Source organism: Mycteria americana, chromosome 5 (assembly GCF_035582795.1).
Source record: "Mycteria americana isolate JAX WOST 10 ecotype Jacksonville Zoo and Gardens chromosome 5, USCA_MyAme_1.0, whole genome shotgun sequence".
Classification (NCBI taxonomy): Eukaryota; Metazoa; Chordata; class Aves; order Ciconiiformes; family Ciconiidae; genus Mycteria; species Mycteria americana.
The window spans coordinates 61820480-61838111 of NC_134369.1; the positions used below are offsets into that span (position 1 = coordinate 61820480).

The 17632-nt window shown below is 38.6% G+C and overlaps 1 protein-coding gene across 2 annotated transcripts in view; it reads left to right on the top strand.

The window, feature by feature from the left end:
• TECPR2 (tectonin beta-propeller repeat containing 2) overlaps positions 1-11307 on the top strand; it is a 45432-nt gene extending 34125 nt beyond the window's left edge. For both annotated transcript variants that reach the window (XM_075503605.1, XM_075503606.1), the window contains exons 18-20: positions 7305-7446; positions 8674-8823; positions 9090-11307. In XM_075503605.1, coding sequence (XP_075359720.1) covers positions 7305-7446; positions 8674-8823; positions 9090-9247 — 450 coding nt within the window. In that variant the 3' untranslated portion in view covers positions 9248-11307. The remainder of the gene's footprint in view (positions 1-7304; positions 7447-8673; positions 8824-9089) is intronic.
• Positions 11308-17632: the final 6325 nt, after the last annotated feature.

Sequence of the window (17632 nt, forward strand, 5' to 3'; positions counted from 1 at the left end):
CATCTGCACTCTTCCAGTGTGCCCATATTTTGGTTAGCTAACACAGAATTATATATTTAATTATTTTTCAGAGAAATTAAGACACATATTTAACATTCAGTTGGGTAAATAAAGTAACTACAATTATCATTGTTGAGTTTTGAGAGTTTTTCAGAATTATTCTATTTAAAAATAAAAACGTAATGGTGTAAAAATTCATGGGAAAAGGAATCGTGTCTTGATTTAGCAAGCAGCATCTGCCTTGGTTTCAGTGGAACTGTTCATGTGCTTGCAGGTAGTGATAGCCTGAGGTATTTAATAAATAGGAGTCCTTGGAAAGTGATTTTGAGAGACAGTCATAAAAAATGACTTGTGCTAGTATAAACTAAGAGTTTGGGGGATTTTTTGTTTTGTTTCATTTTCATTAAAGCTACATCTGCATTTTCTGAATTCTCGTTAGAGCAGGTTTTATTGTTGTTTTTTCATGTGACTGAACTTCAGCTTGCTTGATTTTAAAAGCTGTGAGGGGCTGGATCCAGCTGACAGGTTTGTAATCGGGGGCTTAGCTTTTGTGAAGTAAATTGGGGCAGCAAAGGTGGGTGCTAAGCTCAGAGTGTGTGGTCAGTGAAGAGAACTTCAGTCAGCCAACAAGTCCGCCTGGAGTAAGGAGACACCCTGGGGTAACTGGTGGGCACATCAGACCCTTTGACTTTGAATTGGGAGCTTGGAGGCCCCTCCCCACGGTGTATTACTGTCCCCCTATTTTATGATGATGTTGTAAGCAGACGAGGTGCTGACAACCTCTCTTTGCAGACCCCTCTAGCGATCAGTTGCCTTCCCAGGGAGCTGGAGGGCTCGGCTGTAGTGTATCTCCTGCTCGGATGGCCCTTCCTACAGAACTGCCAAATAGTCTGGTCTGTAGGAAGACACTGTCTACTGAACCCAAGACTAATGAAGCTAAGCAGTAAGCAAGGCAGAGGAGGTTGGACTATATAGTCTAGTAAATGGATCATCTGTCTGGGGGGTAGTGACTTCATTTCTGATTCCTGACCCCTGGAGTACTGTTGTTTTTATGCAGTAGTGTAACACATTGCATAACCTTGTATTCAGGGGCCATGCTTTACCTGTGACAGTACTTAGTCCAGAGCTTTAGCGCTGGATGAGTACTACTAGATGAGTAGTAATTGTTGTATCCTGAATGCATTTCCAGTTTCCTGTGGCTTACAGGACGTATTTTGCATCCTGACAGATTGTAACTTTTCAGAACTGGTCAACATTTGTTGATTTTTTTTAATTTTTTTTTTTAAACCTCCCTGAGTTTGTGGGGCTTTCTTTTACAGGTGCTTTGTTCCCCCCCGTTATGTAAATGAATTGTAACACATAAAGGTTACATGCTTTTGTTCATAAAGCAGTGCTGTAATGAAATGGGAATTTCTGATACTGTCAAAGGTGTGTGGTGTTTTCATCACAAACATGTTAAATAACATGGACAAACATTTAAAAGCAAAATGGCAGAAAAAGAAACAGTTTAATAACTGTTTAAAATTGTCAGAGCAAAGCAGAGCTGAGGCTGAACTTAAAAATGTATGGGTGTTCTTACCTTACAAAAATGCTTTACTTTCCTTGGTAAGGTATTTAAGTTTCAAAAACTATAGAGGTGCACTTTACTGGCATAGCCTGCGTGAGAGGGTGTTTTACTGATGCTCATTAAAGGTGTGTTTTTAAAAAAAAAAAAAAAGGAAAAAAACCCGCCTTGGTTACTCAGAGCTTATACAAGGTTTTTATTACCTCGTACTAAATTATGTTCTGTTTCATGGGAAGTTGTTGCATGTAGTGTTTACTTAACATATATTTCTGTAAAAACTTAGTTGTTCTTGTCCTAATAGTTAAGTTTTTCAGTATGTTGTTAAAAATACCTGTAGTGGTAATTACAGACAGCTTATCTCCTACACTATAGTTTATAATCTTAGGTATAAGACAGTGTGACCAGAAGACGGTTGGGCAAACCTGAGTAGGTCTGTAGTTTGTATGGTCTTTAAAGTAATTGCATTAAATTTTTAATTTCTTTTTTTTTTAATTGCTTGTAAGGAACAGTTGTACTAAATACTTTGAATGTATTTTATGGTTCTGTTGAGCTTTATCATGTTGAATGGTTGCACTGGTTTGCTATGACCTTTTCTAGGATTTGATGCCACATGTTGTCTTTCCCATGTTCCTGCGAGAAAAACCCTTGGAATAAAAAATTCCGAGTTGACGCAGGAGAGGTCAAGGAATTGACTCCTTGGCTTTGCCTTTTCTTCCTGATTGTGCTAGCCGTAGACTGGAGATAACCAGCTAAGGCCTTCGTCTGTTTATTCACTAAAGGCACAAAGTGGGGGAAAGGGTCATGTTGTTGTTCTAAGGCTTCTGAGGAAAATAGTGCCCCAGTTTTTCAGTCAATAAATAATAATCTTTCTCTGACAATTCAATGGCAGCATTACTGAAGAACATGTGGCTTCTAGGAAGACTAAATATAGATTCATCTTTCCTGCTTGTATATTGCCTTCAACTTCTCTGCAGAGAAAAAAGGGGCACTTAATTTAGCAAGATGTTCTCTTCAAAAGTCTGAATACAAAACATTCTGGTCAATACTGCTCTTATGTTGCTCGTGCTTTCTTGGTATCTCTAATGCTGAAAGTGCTTTACAACCTTCATTCAAGTGGAGCTCAGAAAATAATATGCAAATAGTTAGGCCTATGTTAGGGGAGGGTCTCTCTAAGTTGCATTCGTTGTTTGTTATACTAGTTAATAGGGTCTGGATGTCTGTTAGCCATGAAAATAGTCAGATTAGTCTGGCATACAGGTAATGCTCAACAGTGTGAGAGGTATCTCTGATCTGACCTTCTTACAGCCTGGCCTGGACCAGCTGATGGTGCTTCTGATTTGTCTTTTGAAGGTGAGGAGAACGTTTGTGCTGCTTGTAGCTACCAACCTGTTATAAAAAAGCATTGGGCTTGGACAGACTGAGAATGTTATGTTTAGTCTTCCTTGTCCTAGATATTTGCGGCAGAACAGAGATAGCAGAGGTCTGCTGCTATGTGGACTCTGTGCTCCTGAAAAGTGACGTGGGAAATGTTCTGATGCCTTTTTTGTGTGCGTGTGTGTGTTTGTCCTTTCCTCCTTGACAAGGAAGTTGAACCACTGTGTTTTGGGTTCAGCCATGACTGAAGTAGTTACAGTAAGACAAAACTTTTGACTAGTAGGTTGGGGGGGGTGGGGAACCGCATTAGTTTTTACTTTGGATTTTGTTTGACACTATTGTTTAAAAGAAGTTCTTACACTGAAGCTTATTTCTCTGTGGTTTGCAGAAAGAAAGGAAAGGACTTGCACAGAATTGTAAAGCTGTTAAATATGTTTACCACAGACACTATTTCTTGATATCATTTAACAATTTGTCGGTTAAGTACTTCCTCCAAGTTTACTTCATTTTATCAGCACTGTTTTCTCATCAGACACATGGGTGCTAGCAAACTGTTTTTCATTGTTTTTATTTGTAGTAGATAATAAAGGTATTCATAGTTCTTAGTATGTAGTTTTAAATGTTGAAAATGTGTTGCAATCCATGGTTGTAGTGGGAAATCCTCAAAAGACAGAGAGCAACTGGGGTTTATGTAGCTGAGATACAAGACCAGAGGGCAGGAGGATCTGCATTCTGTTCTTGGCTAAAACAGCCAGTGTCCTGAGATTTTTTGCATTTAGAAATTTTTGGCACCACAAGTAAAAGGAAAACAATGTTCCACCATTTTTTATCAGATAACACGGAATCCATTAATGCTCCACAACAAGTCGGTCTCTCACAGTGGTGAGTATTGTGGATAAACCTATAAACAGAGTTTGCTGTGTCAGCGTCTGAGGAGGAAGGCTGTGAGACTGGTGAGAGACTCTTTAAAATTCCAAACTCTTCAGTGAATTACAAATACGACTTATTTCACAGTCAAGGTATATAAGTCTCATGAATGCTATTGGAAGTTAAACCAGCTGAGAAAAGGCTATGCTGAAATAATTTATTAATTTTCGTGGTTATCAGCCTTGGAAATGTTATCAGCAGATTTATAAATTTGCACAGATATCTCTCTTTACTGCTATGAGAGAACTCTATTTAATCTTCAACTGCAGCTGTAGAGATTGGTTTCTTGTTATATAGATTATAAAATACTTAAAGTGTGCTTATGGTAATTAAAGCTTAGTAAAAATGAGGGATATCTGAGATGTCAGTATGATTGTTCCAAAAAATGGTACATTATGTCAAGAAAATTTTAAATTAATTTTATCCACCCTACTGTGGTAGCCATGAGAACACCTTTTTGTTGTAGATGGCTGCTTTCTGGGTAAAAAAAAAAACAAAACAAAAAACAAAACAAAACAAAACAAAAAAACAACCAAAAAACAAAACCCAAAAACCACCCAGAGGTAAAACCAGAGGTCAAATCTCTGCAACAGGCTCTAAGAATTGCTTGTACTTGTTTCCCAACGTCTTGTCAATGCTTTATGCCAAAAGCTGCTGTATATAATCTTATCACTAGTTGTCCTGTCAGTTGTGTCCTTTACTGTCTGTTTCACAGCAGAAAGCAGCAGTGGGGGTGTTCTGTTAAGAGCATTGGATGCTGCCGTCAGTGTATTGCCTGGATCCTTTATTACGAGAGTGAGTAGGAGGATTGTTTTATTGATGTGAGTTTATCAGAAAGAGCTAAGTAGCCTGAAAAAGGAAGAGAAACCAAAACTGACATACCCAGAGAGGTAGGGAAACTTGAGGAGGAAACAGGAGCTCACTTAGAAAAACAAAGAATGAGAAGAATTTTTGGCCAAGCTTGTAGAGATGTTACTTTGAACTTGATAATTTCCATTTGTTTCTTAGATACATTGGTGCTGCAGAGTAGGGTAGAGTTAGTTGCTTTGATTATACTTGAACCTTGCAGTGATATTGGAAGCAATCTAGCTGAGCATCATGCAGCTCCTTGCATGCTACCCCTTTAGGGTGTTTTGTCTGCTTTTCTTAGCTTCTGCTACCTATAAATCTGTAGTGATGCACAGGCTTAGGTAGTAGGTGTAAGCACTCAGTAAGTCTTTCTAGGTAGAAATAGTTCTCCAGTTCTTTCTCAGGGAATTCTTTTCTAGACAAATGACAGAGGAAGAGAGGAATGGGATCCTGACATGGAAGAGTGGAGAGCAAGGTGCACAAATCCCAGCAGTTCAGAAACAAGGGTCACACTAAGCTGTTTGGCACAGTTTCTGAAGGACTGTAGTTGGAACATGTAGTGGAACATGTAGTTGGAACATGTAGTGGAAGACTGGCAATTCATGGTGTGAAGGAGATGGGGGAAGACTAGCAGAAACTCCTAAATCTGAGGAAGAGGTGACTGTGACAGAAGAACATTGTGGAGAGAAGGAGATAAGTGGATTTTTAAAAAAAAGAAAGAAAAAAGGCAAAGATCTCCCGTTATGTGCAGTAATTCAGTCTGCACAAGCTATTAATTGCACAGCTCCCTTACTTGAAAACATGGGACTACAAGAGTGGAAATATGGAGAGGGATGTGATGCAGCTGGAAGCAGCACCATAGTGAGGCACACCCATGACAGTGGTGTGGGGAGGTGAACAGCGTAAAGTAGGAAGGAGTCAGAGCCAGAGCAGCCGTAGAAAGAAGCAAATAAAAATGGAGGGGAGAAACAGGAACAGGGCCAGGAGTGAGGATAACTTCTAGTGAAGAGGCAGCAAGATCAGAGGAGAGAGTTGTATGGGGTTTTGGGGTGTCTTGTTTTTGTTGTGGTTTAGGGGTTTTTTTGGTTGGTTGGTTTTGGATTTGGTTTTGTTGGGGGGCTTTTTGGTTCTTTGGGTTGTGGGTTTTGGGGTTTTTTTGCGATACAGTAGTTTAGTTTATTTGTAATATGGCAGAATACCAATTAGAAAGTAGCTAGGCAGTTATATATTCTATGTAGTCAATGGTCTTCAAGACAATTATTGTCTTACTGTAAGTGTTCAAACTGCAGCCATTGTGAATTTACTCCTCAAGCTTCCAACGGAGGCCAAGTACCTAATGAGAGCACAAACACGAGAAGATAGTCTGTCAAAGGCCTTGCAGCCGGACTAGACAGGATTGATTTGGTGATGCAAGTTGAACTTGGTTATAGCTGCGTCAGACACATGTTAGCACCAGAATTTTAAAAGCAAAAACAAAGCAGGTAACTATTACGTACACAGAAGGGCCATGTGGGACTTATGCAGGGCCGTTGTGTGCTTATATGCACATGCAGATTATGCTTCTGTATTCCTAGTCTTATACATGTAAAGAGCTGCTTGCTCTTGTATTTATTGTACTGGAAATTCAGCTTAGGCCTATGAGGCTAAAGCAAGAAACGCAGTGCTTCTTTGTGAGGTGATGACGTATTTCAGGGCATCTTACTGTCTTCTTCAGTGCCTTTATTAGGCTGATGTGGAGAAAAACTTTTTTTCTTGTTCTTATCTGCGTTTTATTTAAAGTCCACATTTTGCAGGATATTTGCATTCACTAAACCTGTTGGCTGATATATTTTGCTACAAAATCACCATCTTCTGACGTCCGTAAAATGTTGTGGTCAGTAACACTGATTTTGAACAGTAGTTAAGGCAAATCTCCATAGAAGCAGATAGAGTAAGGACTTGCCTGGGAGCAGAATGGGAAGTGTGTTTCGCTTGGGTTTGCCAACAGATAGTGTTGTGAATACTCTTCTGCAGCTGTGGCTGCTCCTGCACTGCAGTGGTCTGCAATGAGTTCCACGGCTATATTCCTGTGGAATGGCGTACAGGGAAGAAGGCAGATCACCATTTTGTTGCAAAGAGGAGACATTCAGACTGTAAAAATGTACTGCTTGTATATGTTTAGAAATAAAGTGCAGATTTAGTTATGTTGGGAAAACTTTCAGGAAGGCAAGAGGAAAATACTGCTCTTTGTGCATTTCAGTGGAAGAGTTCCCTCTTCAACTTGCAATTGAAAGTGTACCTGATTGGAATAACAGTGGTTAAGCAAATACTAATATTATTAGACTTGGATGCTGAACATTAAATATGAATATCTCTATCAGTAACTTTGGGTGATATTCATTCATGTTCCTTTTCCATTTAAGAAGGGATTGACTTTTTTAAAAATTGGTGATTTTGTACAATGACAAATAAAATGTCAGTTAAATTTCTTCGTGTCTTTAGTATCTGTTAAATATTTTACTACTCTTGTGTACTTCTGTGAAGAACAAGTGATACAATAGTACAAAGGTACAGTAGTACAAAGTTTAAATACTGTGCTTAATTTTTATAGCCAGTAGGAATCAACTTGGTCAGCATTCATTCAAGTCCAAATGATCAGATGTTGTGGGCAATTGATAGCAAATGGAATGTCCATGTACGAGTTGGAATTACAGATGAAATGCCTGTAGGCACTGACTGGGAACATGTACCAGGTAAAAGTTAATGCATCAGTTCCTTGTTCTTTCTGCCATTTTCTCAGTGTTGTGTTGGGGTTTTTTTCCTGTTGCTTTTTAACTTGGAGAGCAATGTTTCAATCAAATATTTTTCTCAGCAATCAAGTGTGCTTATTTATAGCAACATAGTAAAGTATTTGATAAGGGTTATCTTTTAAAGATGACCTTGGTTTTACTTAAAAACAGTAAGTAGTTAACTGACAAGAAATCTGATGTTTTTAAATGAATTTCTGTTGTGTGTTATTTCAGGCTGCTGCCACTGAATTAATAAATGGTGCAGTTCCCTTTCAGTTAGAACTAAAGCAGTATTCCTAAGCAACAGGAGACTACTGTGCTGTGGGAAGTTTTGTATTTAAATGTGATACAACATGGGGTTCCTATCTAGATGTGGCTAACAAAAACCTAATGCTATTTTGCACATCTTTCTATTAATCCTGTGTGCTGGATACATTATAGATCAGGTAATTACATTTTTGCCTTGCCTGTAAATAAAACTAAATTTTAGTTGTTTCTTTCTAAATAACTGTGTATTGATGCTGTCTGCTTTTTAAAGATTTTTCACTGCATAAATGCATGGCACTTAGTTGTGGAGTACTTTGTTTCTTCCTCTTCACGAGAAAGCAAGTCCACAATGTCTATAATGTTAACCATTTTTAGACAGACTGAAGTTATAACTGCTGGATTATTCCCCTCATGGTAGTAAAATACGGCAGAGGCTCCAAAAGTATGTTTTGAAGATCCTCTAATTGGTTGTTGCTTGTGGCTGTGACCACATAACAAAATGTATCCACGGTGTGATATCCTTATGGTCAATAGATGCAGTGAGTACAAAGTCTGCAATTAAAAAGCTTTTTTGTTCACCGGTGCTTCATGTGCTGCAAGTGGCCTACTTGCTGATATTCTGCTTACACAGGGCCAGAAGCTCAGATTCAAATAGCATCTACTCTGTTCACCTCCCCTAAAGTCAGTGTAAGGAAATATGTAGTCCTAAATTGTCTTCTTGCCAATCCTTTCTTAGAAAGCCTCCTGGAAAACTAGGTATTTCTTTGTGCCTTTTATAATGGAGATTTCTTCTCCAGTATTAATATAAGGATATATACAAACTGTTACAGTCTTGCTGTCTTCTCTTAATAAACTTTTCTGCAAGCATATTTAGTATATAAGAAAGCCTGTGATTATTCCCTTTTCATGTCCGATTATCTTTAGGTTTGCAGGCTTGTCAGCTGGCTATAAGTACAAGGACCGTTTGGGCACGCTGTCCAAATGGAGACGTAGCTCGTCGATATGGCATTACTGACAAGAATCCAGCAGGAGACTACTGGAAGAAGATTCCTGGAAATGTCTCGCGTTTAACAGGCAAGTTGGTTCTGCATGACAGTCCAAAACATTGTGATGCCTGCTTTGACTTCTGCCTGATGGTGCTCAAGCTGACCATATGCAGGGAGAGCAGCATACCCTAAATGCTTTGTTGACTGTGAGAGTTTCACCAAGGGTGCTTTTACCACATTAGTAAAAACCTTCTCTGGGTATAATTAGGAAAATAGTTCCAAATATTATTTATGTAATGTTTATAATTGGAACCTGCTACCTTAATTAAAAAATGGCTAATTTATGCTTTGCAGTGACCCCTCTAGATGAACTGTGGGCGATCAGTACTTCAGGATCCCTTCTCCAGCGCCTCACTAAGACCTTTAGCCATTCCCATAGTTTGCAGAAAAATAATGACACTTCTGTTCTGCTTCACCCTGATGATTTTGAAGATGAATGGGAAGTGATATGAAGTCTCTCAAGCTTGCAAAGCAGTGAAAAAACAGAAGGACAGAATTTCTGTAATGTATGTACAGAATGTTGGACCTAAAAGCCCCTCATATTGGACCTGTGATATTAGCACTTTTGTATTGAAAAACTGACCTGTTAAATAGCCCCCAAGCTGTGAGTTCTGATGTTTGTTCCATTAGCTCTTGGGAGACTCTTTAGGTGTGGCATACTGCAATTGTTATACCGTACTACTGTAGAAGCTCCTTTGGAAATATAATTCTTAAGTTAATCTTACTAGCAATGAAAGTGACTATTTCACAACAGCATGCAGACTAATACATGTGTACTTATTTTGAGAAGGAATTCTGTTGCATTAAATATTTCTCTACAGCAGAAACATTAAGCATTTCTCAATTTCTTCTTGTACTTGGAACTCCAAACTGATGGGACCGCTCTCTGACTATTGTACATATATTTAGAATTATTTTCCCTTGCAGCATGGAAGAAAATATGGCAAAGTATTTCTTGGTAAGATCTGAGAACATCATGATTACACAGCATTGGTGTTGAAATGAACTTAAGTTTGATCCATTTCCATACAAATATCTGCAAGGCTATACTAACCTTCCATTTCTAGAAATTTGGTTCATAATTTGGCTCTATTCACAAGGGAGAGGTTTGGATTATACCTAATATCAGGGGGACTTTTGCCCATTTCACACAGCCATCAGGAAACTGACAGATTTTGGGGGTAAGTCCCACTTTGGAATAGGAAGAAGTTGCATGTTGGGTTTGTACTACAGAGCAGGAATGTACGAGGCAGCTTTCATAATTCCTGTTGTGCTGTATTTGTGCCTCCAGCCAGTGCTTTAACATTTGGACTCAAATTGTTTTGAGTACCAAACTTAGATGTATTAAAAGGAAAAATGGTAATTGATAGAATTACCTATATATCCCATTAAAAATTGTGATATTGTGAGAAAATACTTAACAATATTCTGATTTTTAGCTATGTTAGCTAAATTTTGAAGTGTCTTATAATTAACAGATGTTGCAGCAGAGGTATGTGATGAACTGGGGAGTAACCTAAGTTAATCATTGCAGTTTATTTTTCTTTAAACTCTAAATCTTCTTTGAAAGATACCTCATCTTTTTTAAGCAATAGAAATATAGATGAGAGAACTTGAGTTCACAGTGTAGGCGGAGGAGTTATTTTGTGTTTGTTCTAAGCTTATAAATCATCAGAATGTTTTAAGCAGCTGCTAATCAATGCTGTAAAAGAGCCAGCTTCAGAAAAGGCCAGGAGTTGAAAAGTGGGGATGTTTCTGTTTTGAGAACTTAATACATACAGAAAAGGATGTGTGTTCTTTTTAACCTCTGTTCTCTTTCAGAATAATTCATGTGTGTACTGCACTAAACTTGGAACAAACATGGTGCAAGGTGAGAATGTGAATTGGTGGAGAGAGAACCAAGTTATGTCACTTTTTTTTAGTAGCACTTGTGGTATTGGCTGTCAGTTCTCAGTCTGATCTTTCAGTCTTGCAGGGAGGACAGATTTGTTTCCCTTTTTACAGATGATATGTTTGCTTCATTGCTATCTCATCCGTATATGGAGATTACCCCAGAGGGTTTTTTTAGCCTGTCTGGCAGTGGATTGTAATGGAATCAGCTTGTGAAGTAACCTAGTCTGTTTTATGCAAGCATAGCTTGGAGTCTTGAAGACCTCAAAGAAGCTGAAATTCAGCTTAAAAGTATCTTGTGGCAGCTCCTGAGTCAATCACTTTGGAGAAGGGACATCAGTACTTCTCTGCGCCCTGCCAAGCACCAGACGCTCAAGTACAATGGCATTATTTAATAGTGACACTTTTGTATTACATTTTTCAAAGTCATCTTAGTAATGGCTTGAGCTTGCTAGTTGTTTACTGTACAATACTGTACCTTGCTATGGTCGTTAATATTAAATTGGTGTCAAGAGCTCTGATCAGACTACTTTTTAGGGTAGTTTTAATGAAATTAGGATGGGTTTTTTACTTTTGTTTCTGTATTTAGGTTTTTGGTTTTGTTTGTGCTTTGAGACAAGTGCAATAAACTAGATTTTTAAGAAATAAATTACTGTGGTAAGACTCATCTGTTGTATGATTTACAAGAGAGTTCTCTGTGTCTGGAAATTGCCTTGATGCGGAACACAGACATGCTTATGAAGCCCCTCCCCTACTATTACCCCAGACCATAAAGGTAATGACAATGTAAGGACCTGGATATTGTAAAGTTTATTTCATCAGTTTTTTAAATTGTAACAGGTGTGTCAAACCAGCAAAATGGTCATCTTCCAAGCAAAGACAAATAAACACTTCTCATATTTGAATATTAAGCTTATTAAGCTTAACATGGTCTTGCTGTAGTAGAAGGAAGCAAATTTCTTTCCTTACATGCTTAAACAAAAATTGCACTTGCGTGTTAAATATTTTAGCTTTCAGTGAAGACTGTGCATGTGCGGTCACAGCTAGAAAATGTTCAAGCAGAAAATAGGTGATGGTACCATGTGCTGTAACTGCACCCTTCCGTGCATTTTAAATCTTTGAGCTCATCTGAAGACTTTCTCTGTTTCTGGCCTTTAACTGTAACTGCAGCTGAGGCTTACTGAGCACCTTGGCTTCACTTCCCTGAGGGGACAACTGTTTCCTGACAGAGTTGCAGCCTGGGTAACTTCACACAAGAAAGCATAGCAATGATTAATGATGCTTCTGATACTTAAACCCACTTCCAGCCACTGGAATCCTGTTCAGATTGAGATGGCAATGTCCTTGCTAGTTATCATAGCTTTTATCTTGACAAACCGGTTCAGCTGCTTCTGCTGGTTCCTGCAGGGAAATGGTAGTCTCCTTACAGCACCAGCCCGTTGCTATTATGCAGGAATAATCTTTATGTTTCAGCTTAAGGAAGTTCAGGTGACTCTGATGAGTTGGTATGAAACAGCCATCTTAGATATCTAAGTAACTCTTGTTTTTCTTTGTCTTCCAGCAATAAAAAGGAATAGGATCATGTTAAATGGTACAAAGAAAATCTTTCACTAACAAGCGTCCAAATACATTAATTGCTTAAGTAAGATAGTAGAACTGTTGTTAGGAAACACTGTTACCGCTACGAAAATTATAATGAGGAACACTTAATTATGGACTTGTGTAATTGTCTAAACATAGCTTTATTTATACAGGTACAAAAAGTCACATTTATTCCAAACTCTTCGTACCTGTACAAAGAGTGGTTTTGATACGATGGACAAGAACCCCGCCTTCTTCCCCCCACACACACAAGGACATCAGAAGGCCTGAACCCCATAACTCTTCTACATTACTTCTCAATAGATGAGTCCTGTCAATTATCTTGAAGGTACTTGTGGGTTATTTCAGACTAGTGTCGCATTCTGGCTTATCTTTTTGGTTCTCTCATAAAACTCCCTTTAATGAGTGAGCTGTTGCTAGTTGTTTCTGCTAGAGTTCTGGATAGATTCCAAAGAACAACCTTGAGACAACTTTTCAGTAAATGCTGTTTTAAGTGTAAAGGCTTGAAATTCAAGTGCCTGTATGCCTATGGCTTTGCCTTGTTAATTAGCAATTAGAAAAGCATAAATCATATATGAAGATATGGAGATCGCCTTATTACCTTGGTGAAAAATCTCTGGTCTTCAGTTTTTATATTAACCAGCCCTGTCCACATCCCATCCCTACTGTGAGGAGTAGAGAGACAAGACCAGGATTGAGGATTTCTACCTGTAAAATGTGAGATGCAGGCTTTATTCCTCTTACAGCCTTCCTGAAAGTGAAAGCTGCATGTTGGAAATAGTATTATGGTGGCAAGTAGCCAGCAAAGAAAGTTGATGTATCCCTTGCGAAACAAAGTAGATCACCTGATTGTTTGATAATGAGTTATTGTAGTTAAAAATAACCACTTTCACAGTGGCAGAACAGAAGAGAACTTGTAATGTAGAGGACTAGATTTTAATTACTGGAAAGTGAAAAGTTGAGTTGCAGTCAGTATCTTTTGTGAATTATTACAGCTGGAGCTCCACCAATAAAGATTAAAATATCTGGATAAATGAAATGATCTCCCTAGACTGCTGAATGGTGATATCTAGGTTTATCACATAAATAGCTATGGATTTCTCATCACTTGAAATCAAGATAGGAAGTGAGGTTTTGGGTTCACTGCAGGAAATGTTGTAGGTAATACTGTGGCTGGTATCACACTGGAAGCTAGGTGAAATTACTATTATTATTCCTTCGGCCTTTGACTTTATCTGACTGGAAATCTATTTGCATAGGTCTATCAAAGTTGTTATATTAGCTGTAAAGTTAAAATCCTGCTTGATGCTAGTGAGGAAGAAAAAAGCTGTAGAAAGAGGTAAAGATCTGTTTGAGAAACTTTATGTTCTTATGGAATGTGGACTTTTTATACACACACACACACACACATATATATATATAAAAGCTTTGATTTCTGTTCTCTAAAAGCTAGTACAATGATAATAAAATAGCAAAAAATACTAAATCCTTCAAACTGAAAAATGCCCTTTCTATCTTGGCATTCAGAAATTACTAAAATATACTGATTTTTATAGCCTGTGATTCTCTGACAGAGGCACCGAATAGCACAACTGAATTGCACTGACTGGAGCTGTAGTTATGAATTAATCTTTCAAACATTATTCACTATTTCTGTCCAATATAGAAGAAACCAGTGACTTATTTGTCCTTTTTAATATACCTTTCTCATAACCTCAGCTGAGATTTACTTACAGCAGATAGAGCTAAAGGAGGGAGACTTCATTTTACAACACTTATGTTTTGAATCTCATATCCAGAGAAAATATACCTAAAGATGTGTACAGAATTGTGTTAACATCCTGTACTTACCATCCTGAATTTGCACAAGTTGACTGCATGCCTTATTTGTATTCAGTGGACCTATGGTCTAATCAGTATAGCGAGCCTGTGCCAGGAGGCTCTGTTATGAGTGTGCATAAGTATCTTGTATATAGAATAGAGAAGTGGCACAGGTGTTATGTCTGTTAAAGCATGAAATAAGAATACTCAATAGGTGACTCCGCTGAAGTTGTTACACTGCTGTATTTTGCCTAACCATGGGCTGGATGAATTTAGCAAAGCTCCCGTGGGTCAGGTGAAAGATCAAGCTAATTAGACCTCTCCCAGAAAAAATAAAAGACTGGGAGGAAAGTTCCAGGGAAGCCCCCAGCAGACTGCCTGGCATATGTGCCTGGCTACGCAGCAGGGGATGTACAAAAGAAGAATGAATTTGCTTGAGCTGCAGGGGGAAAAATGCAACTGCCAGCAAGAAACCCCACAATCCCTGGTTGTTATAGGGGACAGACCAGCCAGCTGATCATGGGAAGTGCAAAGTAAGTAGGGTAATTGCTAGGATGACTGAGATTTTACTTGCTCAGCTCCCACGCTTGTCTTGCTAAATCCGTTCTCTGCCTCAACAGATGGGCTATAGTGTGTTCCCTCCATGAGCCGCACCCAGTGCTCCAAATTGGGAATAACGAACATGTGAAGTGGTGGATCTGCACTTCATTCCATGGTGCTGTGGTGAAAGCCAGTCCTTTTAAGTTAAGGAGAACATGGTAAATGATCAGTGTGACACTTGAAATAACAAGTTTAGCACTGTTAATTCACTTTATAGTTACTGTAATAATAATCCTGACCTTGTTAAATATTAACATTGATGCCACAGGTACTCGTGTAGGAGATCTGTTGGGCTTCAGGTCTAATTGGCTGGTTACTTAAAATACTATCAGCATGGAGTGTGTTTTTAAAACAACTACAAAAAAAATCTGAAATATGTGTTTGTCTGTACTAAGAACAGATATTTGGAGAGCTGAATTCTCTTGATTTTAAGGCCTGCTGACTTCTTTTCATACTGTTCTTTGCTTAGTGGAGGGATCTTTCTCCTGTCCTTCCATGTGCAACTACATGATCACATGGTGCCCATATAGAGCATTCCTGGGAGGAAAACAAAGGACTATGTAGAGGCAATTCTGAGTGTTTTGTTTGTCACCTTCTTTCCTTCCTCCCCATCTTTCCATTTCTAATTGCAACACAGGAGTTGAGGTCCAGGGAGGTAGCAAAGCAGCTCCTTCTACTTAAGCTTTGGTATTTTATTAAAACCGAACTTAAAGCCAGCAGGTTTTTGCGTTATCTTTAACCTTGTCCATAGTCCTTTGCAGCATGTTTTGCACCATTGCTGGCTGCTTGCAATATGGTAACTTCTTAAACCTGACTTTAATAGAAGACTTTCAGGATGGAAGGTGACAGATGGTTGGTTGTTTTTTTTTTTTTTTTTTAATGGACAAGAGATGCTGTATCTTACCAGATGAGTTTTCAAAGCATACTGAGCAAGGTGAGCTCAGCTTTCACTTAAAAGGCCATGCTTCATTCAATCCCTAAGTTTCGCAATCATGCATCCAGTGATTTCTCAAAGCCAGTTTTAGGAGCAGGTTGGCATCTATCTTACTGTCAGGTTCAGAGCCCTAAAGAAGAGTATTGTCTCTGCAGAACTGTACTGCTAAGAGCGAGACTTCAGTGTCTCCCATAGCACGTTTGTTCTGGGCAGCATGGACAGGCTCATAGCCTGCATATGATTCCCTACCCTGTGAGTTTTGCCAGCTTCCGTGGTGGATAATAGGAATCTTCTGCAGATCTTGGCAATCGTGTGGTTTCTTAGGTCTGTCTCTAAGGTTTCTTGCTTTAGGTCTAGGGTTCCCTGCTACAGTTCCTGAAGTCAGCCAAGGTGGAACAGATCAGCATAACACAGGCATAAATCACATCCTCGATCAATTGTTACAAGTGAAACTTCCTTCATGCTCTCTTCATGCTAAATTTCACCAAATTTCATGCAGTTTTTCATTTAAAAAGTTAGCGTTGTGGGGAGTAGTACAGCTCTCTCTGTATCTACAATTTTTTGAGGACCTTAATGGGTCACAGTGACTTTCAGCTTGAGCTGGGTATTTTTGAAATCCAGTGTCTAATGGACCCAACAATTAGACCTGTCTCTGTGTACCCAGATGATTTGCATATCATTATCCTACTTGCTTTCTGCATTCAAGATTCTCATCTTTCATTATTGATCTCTGTTAGTTTTACAAGTACCAACTTGTACAGAGTGAGAAATGTGTACATACTCTTCTTGCTTTCCCAAAAAGAATAAATAATCTGACAACTATGAATATGAGTTTATTTTTGTTTATTAACATTGATATCATTGATCTCTTGGCTTATATTTAGCTGTTTTCCCAATAGCAGATTTGCAATATCTGAACTCAGTTGTCATGTTAAGCTCCAGAAATACTGGTAATGGTTATAACCATACTGTGGTGACTAGAAAAAAAAAAAAAAAATCTTTTATTATTTTGAAAAATTATTTTGTGAAAACACAGCCAGGCAAGTAGGGAACATTGGAATGCTTGTCTTTCATATTTAGTCCTATATAAATCCATGGAAGAGCTTTCACTACAATGGAGCTGGATATGGCTTCAGGAATATTATTAGTAGGATCTAAGGCTTCACCATGTGACATCTCTAGAAGCAACTCTGCTTCTGTTCAGCCAAGTAAGGGATGTTTTTGGAAGCCATCCCAGGCAAGTGATTTTGCAAAATAAATACATCTACTTTATTTGAAGTGATAGCCAGGTACTGAGTGTCTTTCTTCCTTGGCAGTGAGTCATAAAGTTTTAACATGGATGACACTTGGGGAAGGAACCATCTTTTTTTTTCCTCTCTTTATCCCAGTGTCTCTGCTGTAGTCCAGATAAGTAAGGAGTATCTTTGGAAGCTGTTCTATGCCACTGCCTAGGAAACAGGAGCATATCTTTTCAAAAGATAATAAAGTCCCAGGGGGACCTGTGTAGCAGGTTTTGTATAATATTTGCAGTTTTGGTCCTGGTTCGGAGTGAAGCTCTTTTGCATAGTGCTAACATAGTTCCTTTTCCCTCTGATATTGATGTGTTCACATCTAGGTTACTACAAACAGCTGGAAGCACCTGAATTTCAGAAAAGAAGTTCTGAGAACACCAGTATTAATAATGAACTGAGCAGAGATAATGACTTGGGGAGGGGGACAGGAATAAAAATCAAAGACCCTTTGAGGAATACCTGTTTTAATCCATGGTTGCTAGGATGTGTAGAGGTAATACGAGAGTTTCAGGGAATGCTGAAAAGAATAATTCTGACCTATGGAAGAAGAATGAGGAAAGGAGAATTGGGTTTAATGGCAGGAAACATTTCCTCACAATAAGGCTTATTAGGTTGTGCTGTTGTCAGGAAATGGTGGCAGCCCCATTCTATGAAGCATTTTAGACTGGACAAAGGGAACAATCCCTGTAATGATATAA